The sequence below is a fragment of the Gymnoscopelus microlampas genome, assembly GCF_963454915.1.
Source record: "Gymnoscopelus microlampas genome assembly, chromosome: 23".
Classification (NCBI taxonomy): Eukaryota; Metazoa; Chordata; class Actinopteri; order Myctophiformes; family Myctophidae; genus Gymnoscopelus; species Gymnoscopelus microlampas.
The window spans coordinates 10,485,787-10,511,159 of NC_139960.1; the positions used below are offsets into that span (position 1 = coordinate 10,485,787).

The 25,373-nt window shown below is 41.8% G+C and overlaps 2 protein-coding genes across 2 annotated transcripts in view; one reads left to right on the forward strand and one right to left on the reverse strand.

Moving 5' to 3' along the window:
* Positions 1–9,918, reverse strand: part of wnt5b (wingless-type MMTV integration site family, member 5b) — a gene marked incomplete at both ends in the record, with an annotated part of 17,545 nt that extends 7,627 nt beyond the window's left edge. The window contains 4 exons of the mRNA XM_084050173.1: positions 260–552; positions 6,852–7,011; positions 7,238–7,325; positions 9,806–9,918. Coding sequence (XP_083906299.1) covers positions 260–552; positions 6,852–7,011; positions 7,238–7,325; positions 9,806–9,918 — 654 coding nt within the window. The remainder of the gene's footprint in view (positions 1–259; positions 553–6,851; positions 7,012–7,237; positions 7,326–9,805) is intronic.
* Positions 9,919–18,274: 8,356 nt separating this feature from the next.
* LOC311039819 (F-box/LRR-repeat protein 14-like) lies at positions 18,275–21,650 on the forward strand. Its single transcript, XM_084049809.1, has one exon. It carries the CDS (start codon positions 18,411–18,413, stop codon positions 19,614–19,616), a length of 1,206 nt encoding a protein of 401 aa, XP_083905935.1. The 5' UTR covers positions 18,275–18,410; the 3' UTR covers positions 19,617–21,650.
* Positions 21,651–25,373: the final 3,723 nt, after the last annotated feature.

Genomic DNA, 25,373 nt, shown 5'->3' on the forward strand with positions numbered 1-25,373 from the left:
AACGCATATCATGGTGATTGAAAGAAGACTTTAAACTAGCGACTGGAAGCATTGTAGTATTTATGACAATGTTTATTAAGGTAATAAAATCAAGTCTAAAGTTTGGCAAAAACCCACCCTTGCATTGAGAGTTCATTCTTCTGACAGCAGCGGGGGTATCATATCATATGATCTTTTACTTCCTATATAGACTCAATTTCAAAGCTGGATGCTGGGCCCTTGGTGTATAGGTGCTCATGTGTGTACTGCGTGTGCTTACCAGTCTTCCAGCCTCGTTGTTGTGTAGGTTCATCAGAGTTCTGCTATGATCCTTTGACCCTCGCTCGAAGTTCTTCTCTCTCTCTCGGGCGTCCACGAACTCCCGGGCGAAGCGGTACCCGTAGTCCACGTTGTCGCCGCAGCCGCCCCACAGCCAGTCCCGCGGGAGGTCGCGGGGTCGGCTCGCACGGCTGCAGCCGCAGGTCGACAGCTCTCCTTCGCGGCACGCGCGGCTGATGGCGTCGACCACGCCCGCCGCACTGACGGAATACGTGAAGGCTGCCTCTCTGGAACCTGGAGACACAACGAAGGACATCAGCCAGGTGGTCTCTATACCAGTAACAGTTATAGAGCCAATTATATCGGCCATTATTTGACTTTTTTGACAAGCAGTGGTGGAAAGTAACTAAGTGCATGTACTTAAGTACTGTACTTAAGTACAATTTTGAGGTATTTGTAGGCCTACTTTACTTGAGTATTTCCAATTTCCAAAACTTACTTCTATTCCACTACATCTCAGAAGCAAATATTGTACTTTTACTCCACTACAATTATTTGAAAACTTGAGTTACTTGTTACTTTTGATTATTATTACAAAACATACATTAGCCACTTCAGCCCTATATACATTTCAAAATAGCCGATCTACAAGCTCACAATGCGTCGCACAAAGTAACTAGTAACTCAAGTTTTCAAATAAATGTAGTGGAGTAAAAGTACAATACTTGGATCCAAGATGTAGTGGAGTAGAAGTAAGTACGTACGTATGTACTTAAGTGTTACTTTCCACTAGTAGTGACAGAGTGGGATAATGGATTGGGGGAAACAAACCATTAATCTACCCACTAGCTGCCACGTATACTGGAACCTAAGATCAACTATCTTCTCATCCTAATCCAATGCATTGTCTTTTTACTCTGCCTCATGTCTTCTCTTATATGTTGCAACCATGGTAAGGCTTTGATTGATTGTGTTGAACTCGTTGTTGTTTTCAGTGAAATGTGAGTGCTCCAGTGCAGTGGTTTTCAACGTTTTTCATGCCAAGGACCCCTAAACTGATATACATTTGGCCGCGGACCCCCATTTGAAAATGTTTTGTGCCAGGGACCCCCAGGAGCAAAGATACCAGTTCATTTTCGCTTTAAAAAATATAAATATTCAAAGATATGCACACATTTTTTTCAAGGTTTTTCAAAAATAGCAGATCTACAAGCTCATAGCGCGGCACTCGGTGCCGCGCTATGAGCTTGTATATCTGCTATTTTTGAATAGCCAAAGCTAAGTGGTTAAAAAGGATTTTGACCCCCCCCCCCCCCGCCCTCATCTCAGCTTCAAGTCTGGTCAAGTAAGTAAGATGAGATTGCCCTTACGAGATCAGATCCTAGATCAGTGACAGCACAATTAACAAACAGTATAGACTACACAGATCAGATGCTAGATAAGTGACATTACAATCAACAAATAGCAGTGGCCGTAAAGTAATTAAGTACATTTACTTGGTACAATTTGGAGGTATTCTTACTTTACTGGAGTATTTCCAATAATACTCCTACTCCACTACACCTCAGAGAGAAAAATACATTAACCACTTTTAGCCCTAAATATAATTCCACTATTTGAAAATAGCAGATCTAGAAGCTCACTCGCTCGCTTTGCGACGCGTTGTGAGCTTGTAGATTGGCAATATTCAATTTTTTTTTTTTTACTTTTGGTACTTTAAGTACATTTTTATGCCAATACTTTTGTACTTTTACTCAAGTGAGAATTTGAATACCATACTTTTACTTGTAACTGAGTATTTCTACATTGTGGTATTGATACTTTTACTTAAGTAAAACAAAATGTGAGTACTTCTCCCATCACTGACAAATAGATTACAAGGATCAGATCCTAAAGATCAGTGACATTACAATCAACAGATAGCAAGGATTACAAGGATCAGGTCCTAAGATCAGCCCACATCACAGGCAAACAAACAGTAAAGGGATTACATTACGAGATCCTAGATCAGACACAGCATTATACAAGGGATCAGAGCCAAGATCACAGCCTAACCCTAACAACCAACAGTAAGGGATTACTAAGGAGGAGAAGGAAGTAGTTTTCCATGTCAATGCTCTTTCATAGTGGCCTGCTAACATTACAAACAACATGGAATCAACAAGTCAGACAGGTATGTATGTATGGCGTCTGGAGACGTTAAAAAGAACAGGATCAACCCAACAACACAACGTGTGAACTCTCATTCAACTCCCACCATAAAGTACTGAGAGAGAGAGAGAGAGAGGGGGGGGGGGGGGGGGGGGGGGGGGGGGGGGGAAGTACTCAAATTCTTTACCTAAGTAAAAGTACCAATACTGCAATATAAGAATACTCTGTTACAAGTAAAAGTCCAGAATTAAAAATTTACTTGAGTAAAAGTACAAAAGTATTGGCATCAAAATTGACCAAAAGTAAAAGTACCATATATTTGAAAATAGCGATGCGATGCGACGCGTTGTGAGCTTGTAGATCTGCTATATTCAAATAGCCTAAATAGGGCTAAAGTGGTTAATGTATGTTTCATTATATCATAATTTATATCTGAAAAGTAACTAGTAACTAAAGTAAATGTAGTGGAGTAAAAGTACAATATTTGCCTCTGAGGTGTAGTGGAATGGAAATTGGAAATACTAAAGTGAAGTACAAATACCTCAAAATTTATTTTTTTACTTAAGTACAGTACTTAAGTAAATGTACTTAGTTACTTTCCACCACTTGGGGGGGGGGGGGGGGCAGACTTCAAACGTTGACGGTCCGATGTACCGACACCCTGTCAACTCATCAACGCATTTCAAAAGACAGAGAGAGCAAGACTCACTGCTATTAAAAACGGAGAGAGAGAGTGTTGCCAAATCGGCTCATTATAAGCGACTTTGGGCTTATTTTTCCTTTAAAGTCACTTGTAAATATTGCGGGTTGCGGTTTTTTTTTGGAGGGGGGGGGGGGGGGGCTTGTTTCTAAAGTGTACTTGCTTATTTGGGCTGGTTTTCCACATGTTTTAATTATTATTTAAACCAGTGGTTCTCAAATATTTTCATCAACATGTTTTGTGCCCAGGGAGCATTTGTGTTGTTAGAATGTTAGAAAAAACATATTTCACATTTTATTGCAAGAGTTTAAACAAAAATAGCTGATTTAAAGTGCTCATGATGTGGCCTAAGAAGTTGCTTATTTTTGGGCTTGTTTTCCCAGACCCTGGTTGCTTATTTCTCTCACAAAATATGGCAACAGTGAGAGAGAGAGCGCGAGAGAGAGAGAGAGAGAGAGAGAGAGAGAGAGAGAGAGAGAGAGAGAGAGGCTACTTTCCTGTTCCGAGGAAAATCTACATACATAAATACATAGGCTGCAAATCGCAAATAGTCTCCAAGTACTCTCTCTCTCTCTCTCTCTCTCTCTCTCTCTCTCTCTCTCTCTCTGCATGTGGACGAGGGCTCGTGTGCGTGCGTGCGTGCGTGCATTATAGGCTAATGCCCAGCGGGGGGTGTGGTCATTCTGGTCAAACTCCTCATCGACGAGTGGGTGTCAAATCCGTTGGTGGAGGTGTCTCTCTCTCTCTCTCTCTCTCTCTCTCTCTCTCTCTCTCTCTCTCTCTCTCTCTCTCTCTCTCTCTCTCTCTCTCTCTCTCTCTCTCACACACACACACACACACACACACACACGCACACACGGTATCCCCCGTTGAGAATGAGCTTATTAAAGGAACACCACACACATTCTCCTACAGTTAAATAGTCCCTGCGACATATAGGCTACTAGCGTCATGTCCAGAGGGTGTAACTTGTACATCCTCATTTACTTGACTAAATGTACAAAAGTATTGGTATCAAAATGCACTTAAAGTTCCTAAAGTAAAAGTACTAAAATGTTTGAAAATAGCAGATCTACAAGCTCACAACTTGTGAGCTTGTAGATTGGCTATTTTCAGATACCCTTGGTTTTCAAATGTTTGTAGTGGAGTAAAAATACAATATTTGCCTCTGTGATGTATTGGAGTAAAAGTAAAAGTATTTTAGTGGGTCCTTGACATGAAAAGGTTTGAGAACCACTGCCCTTTGGGCCACATGGCTCAGCAAGGCATACTTCTTCTCCTACTATGTGGTAGCATATTATTCCGGTTGAATGGGGTCATATCATCATACTAATATTGACCATCATAAAGTGCTATCGGGTCGTTTGAAGTCTAACATTGGGATTATTTACAATTGTTTACATTGTTATAAACAGGCTTATTATTCAAGCATTCATGGAAATGCATTAGCTATGTTTACTCAGGTAGCTAAGTAAATACAGACTAGGCCTACTATTATAATAATACTTTATCTATAGTACTAATACAGTCTAGTATTAAAACCTCAATCAGTATATCCTAAGACAGCCTCTCTCTCTCTGATAACACATTTAAACAGACATTCTATTCTATAAACTATAGCTACAGTAAAATGACCAACTAACATGGGTGTGTGTTGGTTGTTACAAAGGTGTTTTTAATAAATGCTGTTTGCATTATACTTTTGACGAAAATCCCGGGAACTGTGATTGACAAACAGAGTCGATTGACAAACAGGAGATCTACAAGCTCAACGCATTGCATCTTTATGAAAATAGTGGAAATGTTGCCAGGGAAGGTTTGCTGTGTGTAGCTATACATGATCAGAGTACTGTGGTGTAAACCAAAAATGTTTTGATTCCGATTGGTTGTATCACTGATACATGGTAAGCCATAGTGCCTATGGATGGGCTGGGCCCACCTTTGGTGTGCTGGGCAGCGATTGTAACCTCACAAGTATGCCTGAGCTCGCATTAAACTACAATCAAGTCTCATGCTTGCTATTACCCTTGTATATCTGCTATTTTTGAATAGCCAATGGAAATAAAATCTAAAAGGACATTTCCCGGTTTTAATGAGTTAAATAGCTGACATAAATTTGAGGCGTTTTATCATGTTTGTGTTTTGTTTAAAGTCCACATGGGCGCATATTTGATATTTTGCCCTGAGCAGCAGCAGATTGCCTCCTGCATCCTGTGTGCTTAAAAACTTGTAAATAGCATTCACTGGGGGGTGGGGGTGGGGCATTATAATAGCCTGCATTGGGGCCAGCCGTAACTAAGTTATACCACAGCGTGTTTTGCAATTTTCAGTTATAGTTATAGCTGAGTTTCTAAGCACAGGATGAAGCGTTTATCATCCCAGCGGTGCACAGAAACAGATACAAAAAATAATAAAAGAGTAGAGTGAAACTTTGCAGAAGGGCCACTGCAATCTTTACGACTCTAAGAAGCCTTCAAGCAGCAATGTTGACAGCTGCAAGCAGACGACTAAAAGCTTGATTTATAGGCTACTTTGTCACACGACAGTGTCGCGTGCCGAAAATAGCCGATCTACAAGCTTTGTGTGGCCTGACAGTGAAACAATGGAGCTGAGCATCGCAGGCAGGCCTATGTCTGCTGCTGTGTGGAGGAGGACGATGGAGCACTGTGTGCAGGGAGGAAGAGGAGTGGAGGCAGGCAGAGGCCAGAGGAGACCTCCAGCTCAGTGGTGTAAAGTAACTAAGAACATTTACTCAAGTTCTGTACTTAAGTACACTTTTGAGGAATTGTTTATAGTGTTTTACTTTACTGGAGTATTTCCCATTTTCAATACTTTTTACTTTTGTGTATGGGTGAATGTAATGCACAATCTATGTAAAGCGCTTTGGATAAAAGAGCTATATAAATGCTCCATTTACCGTTCCGTAGCGCTATCGCGGGAGCGTTATTATTACGTCGCGCGTACAGCCCGCACGGGGGGAGGCGGGAGGCGTGAATGTAACAGTTTCATGAAGCGAATGATTTCGTTCCGGGTTCATTCGTTCCACGGCAACGAACCAGTTCTTTTGAAGGAATCGATCACGAACGACCCATAACTACAGAAGAGTAGGAGACAAGTCAGACCCCTACAGTACTGACCAAGGGTTGCTGGACCAACAGCAATTTCAAGGACCCCCCCACAACTCTGAGAGAGTACAAATGGTTCCATTTGTACATTGTCAGAGTTACAGACCTGTGAGGGTCCATTTGGAACCCCGTTGGACCCCACTTTGAGAACCACTGGAACCCAACGCTTACTGGGCCAAAATGGGACCTCAATCCTGCGACAGTGTAAATTCAAAACTTCTCTTCCTCTGAACTGATACAGGAGCTTTGCTATTCACCATCTCATCATTTGTGCGCAAACTGATTGAAGCGAGGTGTGCAATTTGAACTTGCTGGCGAGATATTCAGTTAAAGGCAGTTCTCTCTTTTGTTTTTAGAAACAACTTCACAGGAGAATACCATACTGTACTTAACAGAAAATGGATCAAATAGCTTTTCTCTGTAATGTGGAATTCTTCTGCCATTTCATATAGTGATTTGATTAGATTTTGTTTAATTTGGGCTCTCATGCATCCTGTTAACCACTTTAACCCTGACGTTTGGCCATGTCATTGTAGGCACTAGGCAGACGCAAAAACAATTCTGAAGTTCTGAACTCATCTCGAGTGGCTCATTATGCAGTCTAAGTTCATGCTCACCTATGTGTGTTACTCGTCCAAACACAGAGTTGTTGTCTACGCCGCTGCAGTTCCATCTCCTCTGTCTGAACTGGTGTTGACATTCTTTCATGCCCGTCTTCGCCCCATCTCCGATGAATGTCATGTGATCCTGGTAGAGCTGGCACAACTTCCTCTGACCCTGCAGAGCAAACATGTTATCATGTGAAAGTTGGACATCCAAGGAGAGAGACAGACATACACAGAGAGAGACAGAGAGAAAAGAGATTTTCTCAAAATTGTCAAACTGGTTACCTTGTAAACAGTAGTCCACTAGCATGAGGAAGCGCTACATTTAATGATGAATTCAATGACACAATTTGACTTGTCCACAGACAGATGACAGGAGAATCCAAACACATCCTTACCTGGGAGAGACCCGTCAGCTGGCTGCAGAGAGGTTGGGCTCCTATTATGTACATCTCTGGTCTCTGCACGGGACTCAAGGCCATAGACCTGAAACACAAAAAAAAGTAACCCACCATCATTTACTGGTGCTATACTGGACCGGTTCATTCCGTTAGGCTTCCTTGAGATATGGAAAGTCACAATACAAATATACTATTATTATTACAAAACAAAATCCAGGAAGTCTTGCTTGATCCAGTCCTCAAACGCACTCTACCCTCAGGTGATATTATAATGAATGTATTGTTTGAGCAAGGCAAACAGATAGACACATATTAACGTTAATGTTGCATTGCGATTGCATTGTGAGCTTGTGTTATGTGTTATTGCCGGTGCGCAACCAACTATAAATCAGTCTTATCTAAGTCTTCATCAGTGGTGTAAAGTAACTCATTACATTTACTCAAGTACTGTACTTAATGTACAATGTTGAGTTATTATTTTTTTTACTTTACTGGAGTATTTCCAATTTTCAGTACTTTTACTTGTACTCCACTACATCTCAAAGGCAAATATTGTACTTTTACTCCACTATAATTGTTTGAAAACTTTAGTTACTTGTTACTTTGTAGATTGTGATTATTATCACAAAACATACATTAACCACTTCAGCCCTATTTACCTTTCAGCCATTTGAAAATAGCCGATCTACAAGCTCACAATGCGTCGCATCGTGACCCATTGTGAGCTTGTAGATCGGAAGACTGTGGTTGTACTGGTCCGATCTCAGGTGTAAATGTAACTATAGGCCTGAAGACATGTACGAACCACAGACACACCCACAGAACCATCTGGGGTGCATATGAAACCATTTGGATCCATCCATACACATTACAACAGCAAAACGCTTCCAGTGAGAAGCTGAGGGTTGTAATAACTGAGTAACGGGGGGCTCAACATGGTTGACAGGTGGGCAGGGGTTTGTACAAAGTAACTTTCAAAAGTCACATTGAAGCACATGGCAAGGTGCATAGTCACTGTGACTGTGACACAACAATGACAGTATACCGACAGTCACCTCCATTCAAGGCATTTTCCCCATAAACTTAATTCAAACCCCGAGCACATTCCTAAACATTTAAAGAAACGCATTAAAATTCCAGAACTTCTTGAAGGAATTTCTTAATAAACCATCAAACAGAAGATGGTTTACTTCCTAGAAAAGATGGGTGTTCATTCATTTGAGACAACCACCACCATATCACACACACGCACACGCACACGCACACGCACACACACACACACACACACACACACACACACACACACACACACACACACACACACACACACTTAACAACATATTATTTCTAACATTCCTGCATTAAAGAACACTGAATGGAGCTCAACTGGACTGTGTAGAGTTGAGAACATTTGAGAACAGTAAATTGCAGTTTTAAAACGTGGGGTCCTCTTGGGCACGACACACACACACACACACACACACACACACACACACACACACACACACACACACACACACACACACACACACACACACACACACACACAGAGAGAGAGAGCTGGACCATTTGGGGCTCACCCAGGATAAATATTGTGACAGCACGCTTCACATTTGTTCCATTGGCTTCGACATGACTTTAGACCGGCACAGCACGGCACGAACCCCCCACACACACACACAAGACACTGGGGTCTACCGTATAGCGATTCTGATCAGCTGTCACTTGCAGAAGATAAACCACTTGAACCCCAACATTAGCCCAAAATAGCCGATCTGCAAGCTCACAACGCGTCACAACACGATGCGCGGTGAGCTTGTATATCGGCAAAAAGCGGTACAGATATATGCCGTTGTATCAGATAGACCAGGGGTTTTCAACCAGTGGTCCTTGACGGGGTTCCAGGGGGTCCCCAGCCAAATGAATAGTTAGCAACCACATTGACCCTTATGTCTGTAACTCTGAGAGTGTACAAATAGAACCAAATGGACCCTAACGGGTCCATTTGGTTCCATTTGTACACTGTTAAATGAACACTGATGATGGTGATACAGTGTAAATTGGGACCCCCAATAAACCTAAATGGTTGAGTCCCACTCCCTGGCATATCTTTTCAAATGGGGGTCCGCGTGGGCTAATATGTGTCAATTTGGGGGTCCTTGACGGGAAAAAGGTTGAAACCCACTGGGATAGACGACGGGGGAGACACAGACAGACAGCGGTGGAAGAAGTCTTACTCAAACGTTTTACTAAGTAAAAGTATCAATGCTGCAATGTAGAAATATAGGCTGTTGACTGTTACAAGTAAAAGTCCGGAATTCAAAATGTACTTGAGTAAAAGTATTGGTATAAAAATGTACCTAAAGTACAGAAAGTAGAAAGTACTCATTATGCAGAATGGCCCACTTCCCAAGTTTTCAAATGTAGCCTATACAAATCTTTTGAAAATGGATTAGAATAGATTTTTTTTTTTTTTTTTTTTACTTAAGTACATGTACTTAGTTACTTTACACCGCTGAGACAGACAGACAGACAGACAGACAGACAGACAGATCGATCACTCACCACCAGGAGTTGGCTCCGACCTGCTCATCGACCACCAGCAGGAGGACAGCGGTCACCAGCAGCAGATGCTGCCCGGCTCCGGGGCTTCTTCTCCGGGTAGGGGCAGCGTCCATGCTCGGTCTCTCTCTCTCTCTATGTGTGGACAGATCGCAGGTTGTCTCTATTGGGTCCCAGTGATCTGATGTCTCTATGTCTCTGCTCCGGATTGGTCCTCACTGTCCAGATCTATTCCACTACTTTCCCCAGAAAAAACGAAAATGTTGGATTTTTTTGTTTTGTTCGAACGTAGCTAAATAAAATAAAATAAAGCAGGCTAATAGAAAGCAAAGAGCGTGTTCTTTGGTTTGCTGGAGTCCAGTCGAACCTTTGCTGCAAACCAGATCAACCAGATCTTAATTCAGTTTAAGATCTTGTTGTTTACTAACAAGTTATTTAGACCCACTGCGTTCGATTCACTCACTTTTATTCCTTATTACTCCTTATGTCTCTCTCTGTCTCTCGCTCTAAATGTGAGAGACCGTTAAAAGTGCTGCCGTATATATAGGCTTAAATAGTAGGCTAGATGAAGATGAAGTATATAATCCGTTAACGACGAGATTAAATCCTTAATTGAGCATCGAGGTGATCGTTCCTCCGTTCACACACACACATACAACACAACAACACACACCACCAGCCTATGAGCCTACTACTACTACCACTAACTAAATACTAGACCCTCTCTCTCTCTCTCTCTCTCTCTCTCTCTCTCTCTCTCTCTCTCTCTCTCTCTCTCTCTCTCTCTCTCTCTCTCTCTCTCTCTCTCTCTCTCTCTCTCTCTCTCTCTCTCTCCCCTCCGCCCAACCAACCCCCCCTCTTTTTTATTTTACTGTCACACAATGGTCAGAGGTGTGAGTCTGTGTGTGTGTGTGTGTGTGTGTGTGTGTGTGTGTGTGTGTGTGTGTGTGTGTGTGTGTGTGTGTGTGTGTGTGTGTGTGTGTGTGTGTGTGTGTGTGTGTGTGTGTGTGTGCGTGCGTGTGCGCGCGCAGACCACCTTAGTGAATGTGTGAGACCAGAGCCAAAAGACAAAACTGTTATTGGCTCAACATTCTTGAATTCTCTCTCACTCACATGCACGCACGCGCGCGCGCACACACACACACACACACACACACACACACACACACACACACACACACACACACACACACACACACACACACACACGGTCATCAGTATCGGTAGAGATGTTTTTTGTTGAAACTCATGTTTGATCTAAATAACCTATAGATGAAACAACTTTTAATGAATTCAGTTTAAGATGTGTTCAGTTCATAGCCTGGCCTATAGACCTATACTTGTGTCTTTTCAACTATTCAACTACAATCAACCAGTTGTGGAAAAAAAGTACTCATTCAATTCCTTGAGTAAAAGTAGCCTACAAAATTATTGGCATAAACATATACTTAAAGTTGTATATAGAATGTCCCATTTCAAGTTTTCAAATGTATAGACATCTTTTGAAAATAGCAGATCTACAAGCTCACAACTGGAGGCATTGTGAGCTTGTAGATCTGCTAATATTCAAATGGCCGAAATGTATAGGGCTGATTAATAATTATCAAAATCTACAAAGTAACACGTAACTAGTAGTTTTCATATGTCCTAATTGTGGTGGAGTAAAAGCATAATATTTGCACATTGTAAATACCGAAGTCTAAGACAGTAAAACAAATACCTCAAAATTGTACGTAAGTACAGTAGGCTACTTGAGTACATGTACTTAGTTACTTTACACCACTGCTATTTAGGCCATTTCCCACGCATTAATTGACCATGGCTGCTGTTTAAACTTCTGCTTGTAGTTGTTTCCGGTCCGCCTGAAGGTACTATGGAGGAGCGGATGTGTTAGAGCTGTCTGTGCATGAGAATAGAACCACCGCCCCACACACACACGCACGCACGCACGCACGCACGCACACACACACACACACACACACACACACACACACACACACACACACACACACACACACACACACACACACACACACACACACACACACACACACACACACACACACACACACACACACACACACACATGCACCCAGAATGAATACAAAACGTGCATGACTCGTTTGACTGTCTCCAATCCAATATACAGTGGTGGAAAGAGTATACTCACATTTCTTACTTAAGTAAAAGTATCATGTAGAGATACTCTGTTACAATTAAAAGTCAAAATGTACTTGAGTACAAAAGTATTGGTATCAAAATGTACTTACAGTATGCAGAATGTCCCATTTCACAAGTTTTCAAATGTATACAAGTCTTTTGAAAATAGCCGATCTAGCTAATAGTTAATTAAAGGAACTGGAGTGGTTTTATTTATTTAAAATGTTTTAATTATTTTGTATTATTATTTGTCTCATTCGATGTAATCCCTCTGTTTTCTTTGTATTTTGCTTTTAGATTGATGTGCATTCATGTGTAGTACAATGTATCAGCCTAAATGCATCACTTTTATTTGTATGTATTTTTTTTAAATGGGGAAAAGAAAGAAAGAAAAAAGTTGTGTATCTCTAATATTTTATGATCAATGAAACATAATACTGTTGATTAAGGAGACAGAGTAGAAAGTATGAGGTCAAGAGTGTCATTGCTCTGTTTTTGTTTGTATGTTTGTATATTGTTTTTTGTTTGTGTTGCATATTTTATTTGAACTCATCTGGATCATTTACCAAATAATCTGTCATTGTCTTTAATTGTTTTATATTTTATAGTTGTTGGTTATACTCTGATTTCCAATAAAAAGAGTATTAAAAACAGATCTACAACCTCACAATGCATTACACAATACATAGTATTTTTATATTATTAGTACTTTTACTTAAGTAGAGAATGTGAGTACTTTTTCCACCACTGCATTTAACAGCAAATACGTTAACAAATACATTACAATACAAAGCACATGACAATAAACATATGCAATACAACACACAAACAAGTGCTCCCCTATCTTTCCCTAGACTAATGACCCTTTTCTAATAGGCATGCTTTTGTCTGCTGCTTAAAAGACCTCAGATTGGTTGTCACTGACACTGGTTTCGACATCGTTCCACTGTGTGGCTCCTATGTAAGTAAATGAACCCTTTCACACTTTACTTTTTAAGGCAGGGTGGCTCACATCTGCTACACTGGCTCTGGTGAAAAAATGGTGTACTTCGTTTCTCTGAGTAAAACTCTTTAAAAATATGGTGACCTCGCCATATATGTTCCTATGAACCAGAACCAGACAGACAGACAGACAGACAGACAGACAGACAGACAGACAGACAGACAGACAGACAGACAGACAGACAGACAGACAGACAGACAGACAGACAGACAGACAGACGTATTGATGTAACATTAAAAACAGTGTCTGTCGGTCAAGGATGTACTGTAGTGTGTGTGTGTGTGAGAGAGAGAGAGAGAGAGAGAGAGAGAGAGAGAGAGAGAGAGAGAGAGAGAGAGAGAGAGAGAGAGAGAGCCAGCGCCCTCTCCTGGTTAAATCTTGAGTCTGCCAACTGCCTGGCATGAGGCGTGCGGGCAAATTGATCATTTGATGAGGCGCAGCCACGAGTTTTTAATCGCCTGCATGTTTGGAATTTTGGTGTAAAGTAAATAAGTACATTTACTCAAGCACTGTAGCCTACTTGAGTACAATTTTAAGGTATTTTTAGTTTACTGGAGGATTTCCAATTTTCAGTAGAATTACTTTTACTTCTACTTCACCACATATCAGAGGCAAATATTGCACTTTTACTCCACTACAATTATTTGAAAACTTTAGTTACTAGTTACTGATTTTGATTATTATTACAAAACATACATTAATACATTAATTCCTTCACAGGTGTTACCAATGATACTAATGAAGGCTCTGTTCCATTCTGGTCAGGGTGCTGATATTGTGCATGTTGGCTCACTAGAAACACTCCATTTTGGTTCCCAAATGGCCCCTTATGGTGGGTGTGTAACTCTGAGAGTCTACCGGTCCCATGGCCATCAAATGATTGGCTTAGGAATGCGACAAAAAAAAAAACATATCCATTTTTTCTCCATAGGGTGACTAATTGATAGGAAAAAAAGTCATTTTGGAGGTGAACTATCCCTTTAATGCAAGGACAGTCACACTGTGATGTGTCTACACGACCACAAGGGGGTGCACTTAAACAACACATTCGAACATTGGACTGGGGAGAGAGAGAGAGAGAGAGAGAGAGAGAGAGAGAGAGAGAGAGAGAGAGAGAGAGAGAGAGAGAGAGAGAGAGAGAGAGAGAGAGAGAGAGTCAGTCCCTGGAGGCCATGAGTAATAGCCATGCAACACCTATAGAATACAATACTATCTACTAATGCTGCATAATACTGACTGACAGAATAGAATAGAAACATAGCCTATTTCCAACAGAATACAGGCTAGCTGTGGCCTAGCTAGCTGTCACTCAATTCAATTCATATCAAATGAGCTTTTATATTAAATAGTAAAACAACAGCTTCTGATGCCAAAGAGACAAGACAATAGAAAGATACAAATGTAACAATATTAGCAACAAACAAATAACATTCCATCCCATAAGAATCATAGGGAAGGTTATGAGTATGTTTGTTTCTTCACTGGGCAAGTCACTATCTCTGACACCCGACCCCACTCTCATTCTGCTCCAGAATGTGTGTACACACACACACACACACACACACACACACACACATACACATACACATACACATACACATACACATACACATACACATACACATACACGCGCACGCGCACGCACACGCACACGCACACGCACACGCACACACACACACACACACACACACACACACACACACACACACACACACACACACACACACACAGTACAAAGGAGTATAGGCTACAGGGATCAGATCAGTGACATTTCAATCAGACAGAGACCAGGTAAATTCATAGGTTCACATTTTGGACGATTCAAGTTGGGGACAAAATTGGTGTCCTGAAATAGATTTTACTAAAAGTTTCATTGGGTTGTGGTATGTCCCCAAAACCTAAGTGTGCGTGTGCGTGTGCGTGTGCGTGTGTGTGTGTGTGTGTGTGTGTGCAATGGTGTAAAGTAACTAAGTACATTTACTCAAGTACTGTACGTGAGTACATTTTGAGGTATTTGTACTTTACTGGAGTATTTCCAATATCCAATACTTTTACTTCTACTCCACTACATCTGATCTCGGATCCAAATGTTGTACTTTTACTCCACTACATTTATTTGAAACTTTAGTTACTAGTTGGGCCTACTTTGCACATATAAATTATTATATTATAAAACACACATTAACCACTTTAGCCCTATTCTATACATAGGCTATTTGAAAATAGCCGATCTACAAGCTCACAGTAATATATACTTCCAAGCCCACCCTATTACACATTGAATCAGCTCTGCAATCTGATTTTAACTCTTTACAACATTGGCTAGCTGCTAACAAATTATTACTCAATAAAAGCAAATCATATACAATGATTTTTGGTACTCGTTAATGCATTAAACTAAAATCTCAATCTCATTCATGTGCTATTTACAGCTCGGATGGTACACCTCTGCAACGAGTTGAACACACAAAATACCTAGGTGTCTGGTTGGATTCAGAATTATCATTCAAGTGCCATATTGATAACATTGTGAGGAAAATAAATCTCAGTATTGGTATTCTCTACCGTTCCAGAAACTATCTTACATTTTCTGTTAGAAAGAAACTCATACTTCAACTCATCTTACCAATAATGGACTATGCAGATGTTGTATATCAGGTAGCATCCAAAACAAATCTTATTCCTCTCAATACAGTTTACAATAAATTATGCAGATTTGTTCTTGGATGTTCTTTCACAACTCATCATTGTTTAATGTATGAAAGTCTGAATCTGCCCTCTCCCACTATAAGAAGACAGCGCCACTGGTTACAATTTATCTTCAAATGTATTCATTTCAAATACCCACAATATTTAAAACAATACATGGATCGATTTTCCTCCGGTTATCTCTTGAGGCATTCCAGCCAAATCTACTTTACTGTTCCCACTTTTTCAAAAGCTACAGCCAAGAAAGCCTTTATGTTTAAAGCTCCTTCAGATTGGAATAACCTACCGGCAAATATTTGTTCCATTTCAGCTTTTTATCTTTTCAAAAATACACTGTCTTCTTATTTTGAGAGTTTATGTACATGTCTATAACTAATCAATAACTATAACATTGTCATATAACCTGCACTAATCACTCTAAATATACTGAAATTCACGATATTGATCTGTCTGTGTTGACTTAATGTTCCATTTTTATGCTTTACATGTTCTGTTGTTTTATGTGTTTGTCCTGTCTGTCTGTCTGTCTGTCTGTCTGTCTGTCTGTCTGTCCTGTTCTGTTGTGTATCCTGTCGGCTGTCTTGTTGTTTAATTGGTTGTTGTACTTGCTTTTTGTTGTTTAATGTTTTGTTTCCCCCTCTGTTTTGTTTTTGTTTTGTTTTGTTTTGTTTGTTTTGTTTTTGGAAAATGTCTATAAAGTGTATCATGTACCTATAGGATCCCCTCTAAAACGAGATGCTACATCTCAAGGGGCTATTCCTAATAAAGAATTTCAATAACAACGCGTCGCTGTGAGCTTGTGGATCTGCAATTTTTTTAGTAGGCTACTTTAACTTTTGGTACTTTAAGTATATTTTGATGCCAATATTTTTGTACTTTTACTCAAGTAACATTTTAAACGCAGGCCTTTTACTTAAAACAGAGTATTTTTATAATGTGATATTGCTACTTTTACTTAAGTAAAATATCTGAGTACTTCTCCCACCAGTGTGTGTGTGTGTGTGTGTGTGTGTGTGTGTGTGTGTGTGTGTGTGTGTGTGTGTGTGTGTGTGTGTGTGTGTGTGTGTGTGTGTGTGTGTGTGTGTGTGTGTGTGTGTGTGTGTGTGTGTGTGTGTGTAAAGGGTTAAGGCCTCTCATAAGTGAATGGTGAAGAAGTTGGTTTCCAAGGGAAACTGTTCGCAGCGCTCCAGCTGAGGCTGGACCAAACCATTGTGTGCGTCACAGCGCGGGGTCCGCCATCTACACCCGCGACCCCCTCAACTTCACTCTGGTTTAATACACCCACCCAAACGGGGGTGCAATCCGTCACAATGTCCGAGTTAACGCTGCAAATGGCGAAATATGCGATAAACACGACCGCTTTTGGGGGAGAAAACAAACAATGATCGCTACGTCGACCCCCGCCGACGCGCAGTGGTTCGAACCCTCTGCCAAGTCGGTTTGAAAAGAGCAGACAAAGGCTGCGAGACTCCAAACCAGGGTTGCCATGTCTGCTTGTTATGAGCGAGTTTGGGGGCTTGTTTTTCCTGTAAAGTTGCTTGTACATAATTATTGGTTAGTTGCGGCCTTGCGGCCGGGTTGCGTTTTTTCTTGGAAATAGCAGATCTACAACTACAAGCTCTGCTAGTGCTCATGGGGCCTAGTTGCTTCTTCTGGGCTTGTTTTCCTAGACTTGACTACTAGAGGCTTGTTTCGGTTGCTTGTTTCTCTCTCACAATCTGGCAACACCGCTCCAAACCCTAAACCTCTCTCGTTTTCATCTGATAGAGTGAGAGAGAGAGAGAGAGAGAGAGAGAGAGGAAAAGGAGAGGGAGCTGGATTCCGATTTTTTTTTGCCCCGTGTGATTGTAAAAGGCGACGTTTATTATTATCACTATTAATGTTATTATTGTTGTTATTGTTTATGTGGAGAATGGACGAGGGGCGCCTGGCGGACCCCCTGGCGGACCCCCTTCAGGACGAGGAGTTTTTACTGGAGAGACAACAACAAGGAGCCGTCGTCTGAAACAGAGAGAAAGAGAGAGAGAGAGAGAGAGGGGGGGGGGGGGGGGGGAGAGAGAGGGAGGGAGAGAGAGAGAGAGAGAGAGGTAGGAGGACCAACGCTTCTTTCCCCTTCCTTCCTTTGCCCCTCTCCTCCCCCGCTTTCTTTCTCTCTCTCTCTCTCTCTCTCTCTCTCTCTCTCTCTCTCTCTCTCTCTCTCTCTCTCTCTCTCTCTCTCTCCCCCTCCCTCTCTCTCTCTCTCTACCTCTCTCTCTCTCACTCTGTGGTTGTTGGTGGAGTATAGAGTATAGAGAGACCTAGGGAGGATTGAGAGAAAGAAGAAACAAAAACGGGGGTTCTTTTCTTTTTTGGGGAGGTTGGAGGGGGGGGCTCTGTTCTTCTTTCTCTCTTTTTGCATCTGAATCCTACTGCGCAATCAGGCCGGATCACGTGGGTTTGTAAGAGTTGGATCAATCCCTTACTCAGTTCAGAGATGTGAGAACATATACATATATATACATATTAGGGAGGAAGACACGGAAACGGGATTTTTTAAAACAACGTGTTTTACTGTTTGTTGTTTGGCCTGCTGTGGATAAACTAACTGGACTGCTGTTACTTTTCTTTTCAAACAGTAGGGGTTTTACACCTATTTTTTTTGCTTTTGGGGGAGTGTCCCCCCCGTGTCCCCCCATTTCCCGTGGAGTGCGTGTACAGGCTCCATCCTTTGCTTATATGCCTGGGTTCTAAAGGACAATGGAGACGCACATCTCGTGCCTCTTCCCGGAGATCCTGGCCATGATTTTCAGCTATCTGGACGTGCGGGACAAAGGTCGGGTGGCCCAGGTGTGCGCGGCGTGGCGGGACGCCTCGTACCACAAGTCGGTGTGGCGGGGGGTCGAGGCCAAGCTCCACCTCCGTCGCTCCAACCCCTCCCTGTTCCCCAGCCTGCAGGCCCGCGGCATCCGGCGCCTCCAGATCCTGTCGCTGCGTCGCAGCCTCAGCTACGTCATCCAGGGGATGCCCGACACGGAGTCCCTGAACCTGTCCGGCTGCTATAACCTGACGGACAACGGCCTGGGCCACGCGTTCGTTCAGGACATCCCGTCCCTGCGGGCGCTCAACCTCAGCCTGTGCAAGCAGATCACCGACTCCAGCCTGGGGCGCATCGCCCAGTACCTGAAGAACCTGGAGCGCCTGGAGCTGGGCGGCTGCAGCAACATCACCAACACGGGGCTGCTGCTGGTCGCCTGGGGCCTCCACGGCCTCAAGAGCCTCAACCTGCGCTCCTGCCGCCACGTGTCGGACGTGGGCATCGGGCACCTGTCGGGGATGACCCGCAGCGCGGCCGAGGGCTGCCTGAACCTGGAGCAGTTGACCCTGCAGGACTGCCAGAAGCTCACAGACCTGTCCCTCAAGCACATCAGCCGGGGCCTGGGACGCCTCCACGTGCTCAACCTGAGCTTCTGCGGAGGCATCTCCGACGCGGGGATGGTCCACCTGTCGCACATGACGTCCCTCCGCAGCCTCAACCTGCGCTCCTGCGACAACATCAGCGACACGGGCGCCATGCACCTCGCCATGGGCACGCTGCGGCTGTCCGGCCTCGACGTGTCGTTCTGCGACAAGATCGGCGACCAGGCGCTGGCCCACATCGCCCAGGGCCTCTACAAGCTCCGGTCGCTGTCGCTGTGCTCGTGTCACATCTCGGACGATGGCATCAACCGCATGGTGCGGCAGATGCACGAGCTGCGGACGCTCAACATCGGGCAGTGCGTCCGTATCACGGACAAGGGCCTGGAGCTCATAGCCGACCACCTGACCCAGCTGGCGGGCATCGACCTGTACGGCTGTACCAAGATAACAAAGAGGGGCCTGGAGCGCATCACGCAGCTCCCCTGCCTTAAGGTGCTCAACCTGGGTCTGTGGCAGATGACAGAGAGCAGCGAGAAGGTCAGGTGATGAAGAGGTCAGGGGTTTGTGGAGGGGACAGGAGACAGAGGGAGAGGAGAGGAGAGAAGTGGGGCTTTGAGTGGGCGGGATCTTTTTTTTTTTCATATTTAAAAAAGAGAGAGTAAACATGTTTGGTGCGTTAACCACTCTAATCCTGGCATCCCTATTTTGGGCATGTCATTATACCTGAAATGTTAAAAAACAAAATCAAAAAGTGGCAGATTACAAGGTCACAACGTGTTGCAAATGCCACATGTGAGCTTTTAGATCGGCTATTTTTGAAAATCTTTGAATAGGGCTTAAGTGGTTAAGAGTAACTGCAGCCATCATTGAGGTTTGGCTTCACCAAACTATTATATCACCATAATAATCATAAGCTAGACAATAGACATTACATGTTACTTTCTGGTGACAATTTAACACTGTGTTTTTTTAATTATAATTCTTTGTGTACAATGGTCAAAGACATGGAACATATGTGGCCATGTTCACCTTTTAACGGATGCTTTTGATCTCCTGGTTTTAATTGTTTTAATCTGTTTTGTTAATTTGTTGTACGATAACACATCATCATGACTGACTTTTAGTTTTTGACATTACACAATACACATTTACACAGTCAAATACTCAGTGGTGGATTTAACTCAGAGAATGTACAAATGGAGCCAAATGGTCCATTCGTTTACACTTGTACACTCTTAGAGTTAAATAAACAACACAGAGGAGTTTACTGTGTGCCAATGGGAACATGTCTCCCAGTGACTGAGAGGGAATGACAGCTGTTTGTTCCACAAGAAGACGACAAATGGATCTGGAGACAAATGGGCAGTTTTAAATGTTGCTTAAGATTTCTTTGGCTATCCAAAAATAGCAGATCTACAAGCTCATAGCGCTGCACAGAGTACTGCGTTATGAGCTTGTAGATCTGTATGAGCTTGTAGATCTGCTATTTTTGAAAAAAACGTGACATTTTTGAAAATGTCACGTTACATTTGTAACTCAAATCTTTGCTTCTGGGGAGGTCCCCGGAACAAAATATTTTACAAATGGCCAAATACTTTATGAATAGCCAAAGAAATCTGAAAATGACACATGCGTTCCCGGTCTTAATGAGTTAAATTGTGACCCTGTATTGTTTCGGCGACATTGTTTTGGTTTGTTTTCTGTCTTGTTAATGAAGCACATTTGAATCGGATTAATAGACAGACAGTACAGAGACAAACAGGAAGAAAATGGAATGTTTGTCTGCCTCATCCCTGTCTCTCGCTGTCATTCTCTTCCTCCATCTGTCTCTTTTCCTGAGGCTAGCTAGAGAATGGAAACCAGGCTACAAGCTAAATACCTTTGTTAATTCCCTCTCTGAAATCCCATATGAGTGAGAGAGAGAGAGGAAGAGGAGTTTCACAAGGAAATGGAAAGCGTTTTTCATTTTGTTTCTAATAAACTAGGAGGAACCATGTTGAATCATGGATGTAACTTCTTTTCACTTAATTTTAAACATGTCTTTCTGTTGTCATGTTGATGGGTGTAGGGATCATTTTCTTTCCGTTCTGCTGGGTCAGTGTGCGTTTGATGTTGGCAAATACTTTGTTGAAAAGACAGAGTTTATGTGTGTGTGTGCGTGCATGCGTGCGTGCGCGCGTGCGTTCGTGCATGTTAATGATGGTGTCGTACTTCAAATTGAAGTGATCTTAATACAGGTGTGCTCTTTATGGATTGATTGATCAAATGGAGGTTGTTTGAGATGTTTTATGGACTACCTGCACCCTTTCAGAAAGAGACAATATCAGTCTCTCTTTCCTCTGCCTGTCTGTCTGAAAATAACGTCATCCATCTAGACATACTGGAAATAACACTTGAGTTCATTATCTCTCCGAGTTCCTCTTCGAATCAAATGACCTGCTAATAATGAAATCACATGTGACCTGCTGTTTGCTGTATTATTATGACTTTGTATGAAGAAAAAAAAGGACAGGAAAATGCAGAATCCCAAATTAAACGTTTTATATTCTTACGGTTTAAATAAAAAAACAATTAAAGATATTTATGTAATGAACATCAGAGCTTGTTGACTGCTTTTGTTTGTACATGGTTCTGTGGGTTGGGGTGAGGGGCATTTGACTGTTCCATGATGACTTTGGGTCAGGGGTTAAAAATAGAACCTGACCGATGTTTTTTGGGTCTGATGCCGTTCCCAATGTTTTGACCTATATTTGGTCAAAAAGTGCAACATTTTCTATGACTTGATTAAAGTTTATATTTGAGTACATTTAACTTATAAGCAATTTCAAATAATGTTTTGATAGATAAAACATTTAAATCAAACTTTTAATTTGAATAAATATTATAAACAGCCATTTTATTTCACCATTTAAATGGTCAAAAATTGCAAATCTACAAGATCACATTGCGTCGAACACTTAGTGAGCTTGTAGATGCTATTTTTAAAAAGTTTGGATTTTTTCTTAAACGAGATATAGGCTGCATAATTGCCGACACAGATCTGTCTCTAGTTAAAAATACTTTCAAACCCTGAGTCAAACAGTATTTTGGAGAATCACACCAGGAGTGACAACTATCCATCACAGCTATTGTGAAATTGCAGTACTATATCATGTTTCACTATCGAAGGCCAGAATGTTTTAACTGGTTTGCCCTTTTTTTTAACGGAAATGTACAAAATCTAAGTTTAAAACTGGTTTTCTAGTTCAAAGGTAATGTTGTACATATAGCAGACAGCTTTTGAAGGGATTCTATGTTGGATTATATCATCTGAGAATTGACACATGCTTCTTACACAGTAGCTACACTGCAGGATACTCAGTGGTAAATAACTATGGATTTTTTTGGTTATTTTTTTTTCGTCCTAGGTTCCAAGGTGAATACAGATCAACTCTTGCACTGAGCCTCAACATAGCCTGTGTGTATATGTGAACGTGTGTAGGGCTGCAACTATCAATCATTTTCTTAGTGATTAGTCTATTGGTTACTTTTTTGATTGAAGAAACAAGAAAAGATCTGAGCACTCAGAAAAACTAGTGGACATAAAGTTGAGACAACGTTAAATGCAATAGTAGGGAACTTTGTCCTGTGTTCACATAACAAAACAATAAATATATTTATTACAAATCATATCCCTCTATACCAACAGTCATGAGCCATTGGAGTAGTGTGGTGGTGTTTACCTGCAGAAACACACGGCCCCGCCCTCGCTGTATTTTGGTGTTTTGACTGTTCGTTTTGGTTGCCAAAAAACATCCCGTCTACCAAAACAAATAGTGAAAACCAGCGGTGTAAAGTAACTAAGTACATGTTCTCAAGTACTGTACTTAAGTACTCTTTTGAGGTACTTTTACTTTACTGAAATATTTCCAGTTTTCAGTACTTTTACTTCTACTCCACTACATCTCAGAGGCAAATATTGTACTTTTACTCCACTACAAGTATTTGAAAACTTTAGTTACTTTGTAGATTTTGATTATTATTACAAAACATACATTAACCACTTGAGCTCCATATCAATTTCGGCCATTTGAAAATAGCCGATCTACAAGCTCACAATGCGTCACGATGTGACGCATTGTGAGCTTGCAGATCTGCTATTTTAAAAAGCAGATCAGACCAAAATACAGTGAGAGGGCAGTGTGTTTCTGGAGGTAAATAAACCCTAGCCATCCAAGGTTGGCAGAAAATAGCAGATCTACAAGCTTGCAATGTGTTGCGTGTGTTATTACTCTCATTAAAGGCATAGTTCACAATTTAAAGGGAAACCAGGTTCTTGACAACAAAGCACCAGATGCATTAACAGCTATATGTTACTGTCAAATGAACTGACAAATAAACTGTGTCTCAGTTCAAAGGGGCTTTATTGGCATGGGAAACATGTGTTTACATTGACAAAGCAAGTGTCGATCAGTCAAATGGTTCTCGAGATGCGCGAAGGACAGGTACGCAGTAGTGTTGATTTTGACATTCATTTTGATTCAGTTTTAATCATAGTCTTTTGAATCAAATTCCATATTTTAGTCATCTGAAATGTTTTACTGTTAGTCTAGTTTTAGTCGACTAAATATCATAAGATTATAGTTGACTAAAATGTATTTTGCCGGTGCCTTGATGGCGTCGTAATGGCTGATTTTACACTTGGTTGCATGCTTAAAATAGCCGATCTACAAGCTCACAAGGCTTGGCAGCACGACGCGTTGTGAGCTTGTAGATCTGCTATTTTCAGAGCGCAACACCCGAGTGCAACCAAGCATAAAATGACTTGTATTTTAGTTCTACTGGATCTCTTCTCCACTAACCTCGCATCACCAGTCTTTCCACCTCGGAGGAAAGCCTGGTATTCGTTATTAAATGGCCCGTGTGATCCGGTCAAAAAAAATAAGAGAAAAGAAATAGCTTCCGGCTTCCGGTTTTCGCTGCTCCCGGTTTTGCGGAGCCGCTTTGTTTTGGTTTCCCAATTTAAATGCTGAATCGATTACAAAAGTAGACTAGTCTAAATAGTCTCCAGAAAGTACACTTACATTTATATTTATTTTGTATTTTAAAAATAAGCTAAACTACGCCGCATCAAGGATTTTATTAGGTAGGCCCTAAAAATGCCCTTGATCGCGGCCGCCGGCCGGGGTTATTTGGGGGTGAGGCATAGGGTTGCTCCCGCTCCCGACCGGATCACACACCCGAAAAAGGTATTGATCCCAGGCTACTTCGCCACTAGTCCCTCCCTAACATTTTAGTATTATAGTTTTAATTTGTTGGAGAAATTGTCCGTATATTTAGTCTTAGTTTTAGTCATCGTAGCTTAGTTTTAGTCGACGAAATCAACACTGGTACGCGGTCTGTCTGTGTCCTTTTTAAGCACATCATATGGAGATCTCTGTATCTGTCTGTCTGTGTCCCTTTTATGCCCTTATATGATGATATCTGTCTCTCTGTGTCCATTTTATACCCATATATGGAGATCCCAACAGTCGATCTGACCATCTATGGGCAAGTTTGATCTTGGTTATCCGGACAGTTCTCAATAGGCACGAAGGACTCACGCATGCAGAGATTCCACGCATTCATAGATAGATTATTGAAAAAGGGGTGAAGTGGGACTTAATTGTCTCCGCCAGGCCGAAGGCCGAAGAGTATGTTTTCGTTTGATTTTCGTTGGTTCCACCAAGCTAACATTGGTCAAGCTTCACGTGACACGTGACAATATGTTGAAAGGGTGTGCTTTGATTGGCTAGCGAGACGCATGACGAACATACCTATATACCTATAAATAGGTGAATCACTTCGAAGTGACATCAGTGCCATCAGCCAAGCTAACATTTAGTCAGGAGATTTTAGCAGAAAAGGTTCCAATCTTGGAATAAATTCCTTACCAAAAATCCTGCTGCTGGCGGAGACTTGTGCTCAGGAACAGTCAGGAACAGCACTTTCCAGTACAAACTGAGATTACAGCTGAGATCACAGCTGAGATCACACAATGCAACTAACTCATTACGCAAACTGAAGAAGCAGGACATTATCGTCTGAAACCTCATGAAGAAGCAAAGGCGCAATGCCGACAGCAGAAAGCCAAAGCTAAGAAACAGAGACAAAGACCACTTGAATCCCTAAATGACAAAAAACAAAGACTAGCCACAAATGCTGACAACATGACACAGCAAAGATTGCTACATTCTCTGGAAGAAAAAGTCTGTAAAGAACATCGAAAGGAAAAGAAGGCACTGGTCACAGTATTCAATAGATGAAAGACAACATCAACGAGCA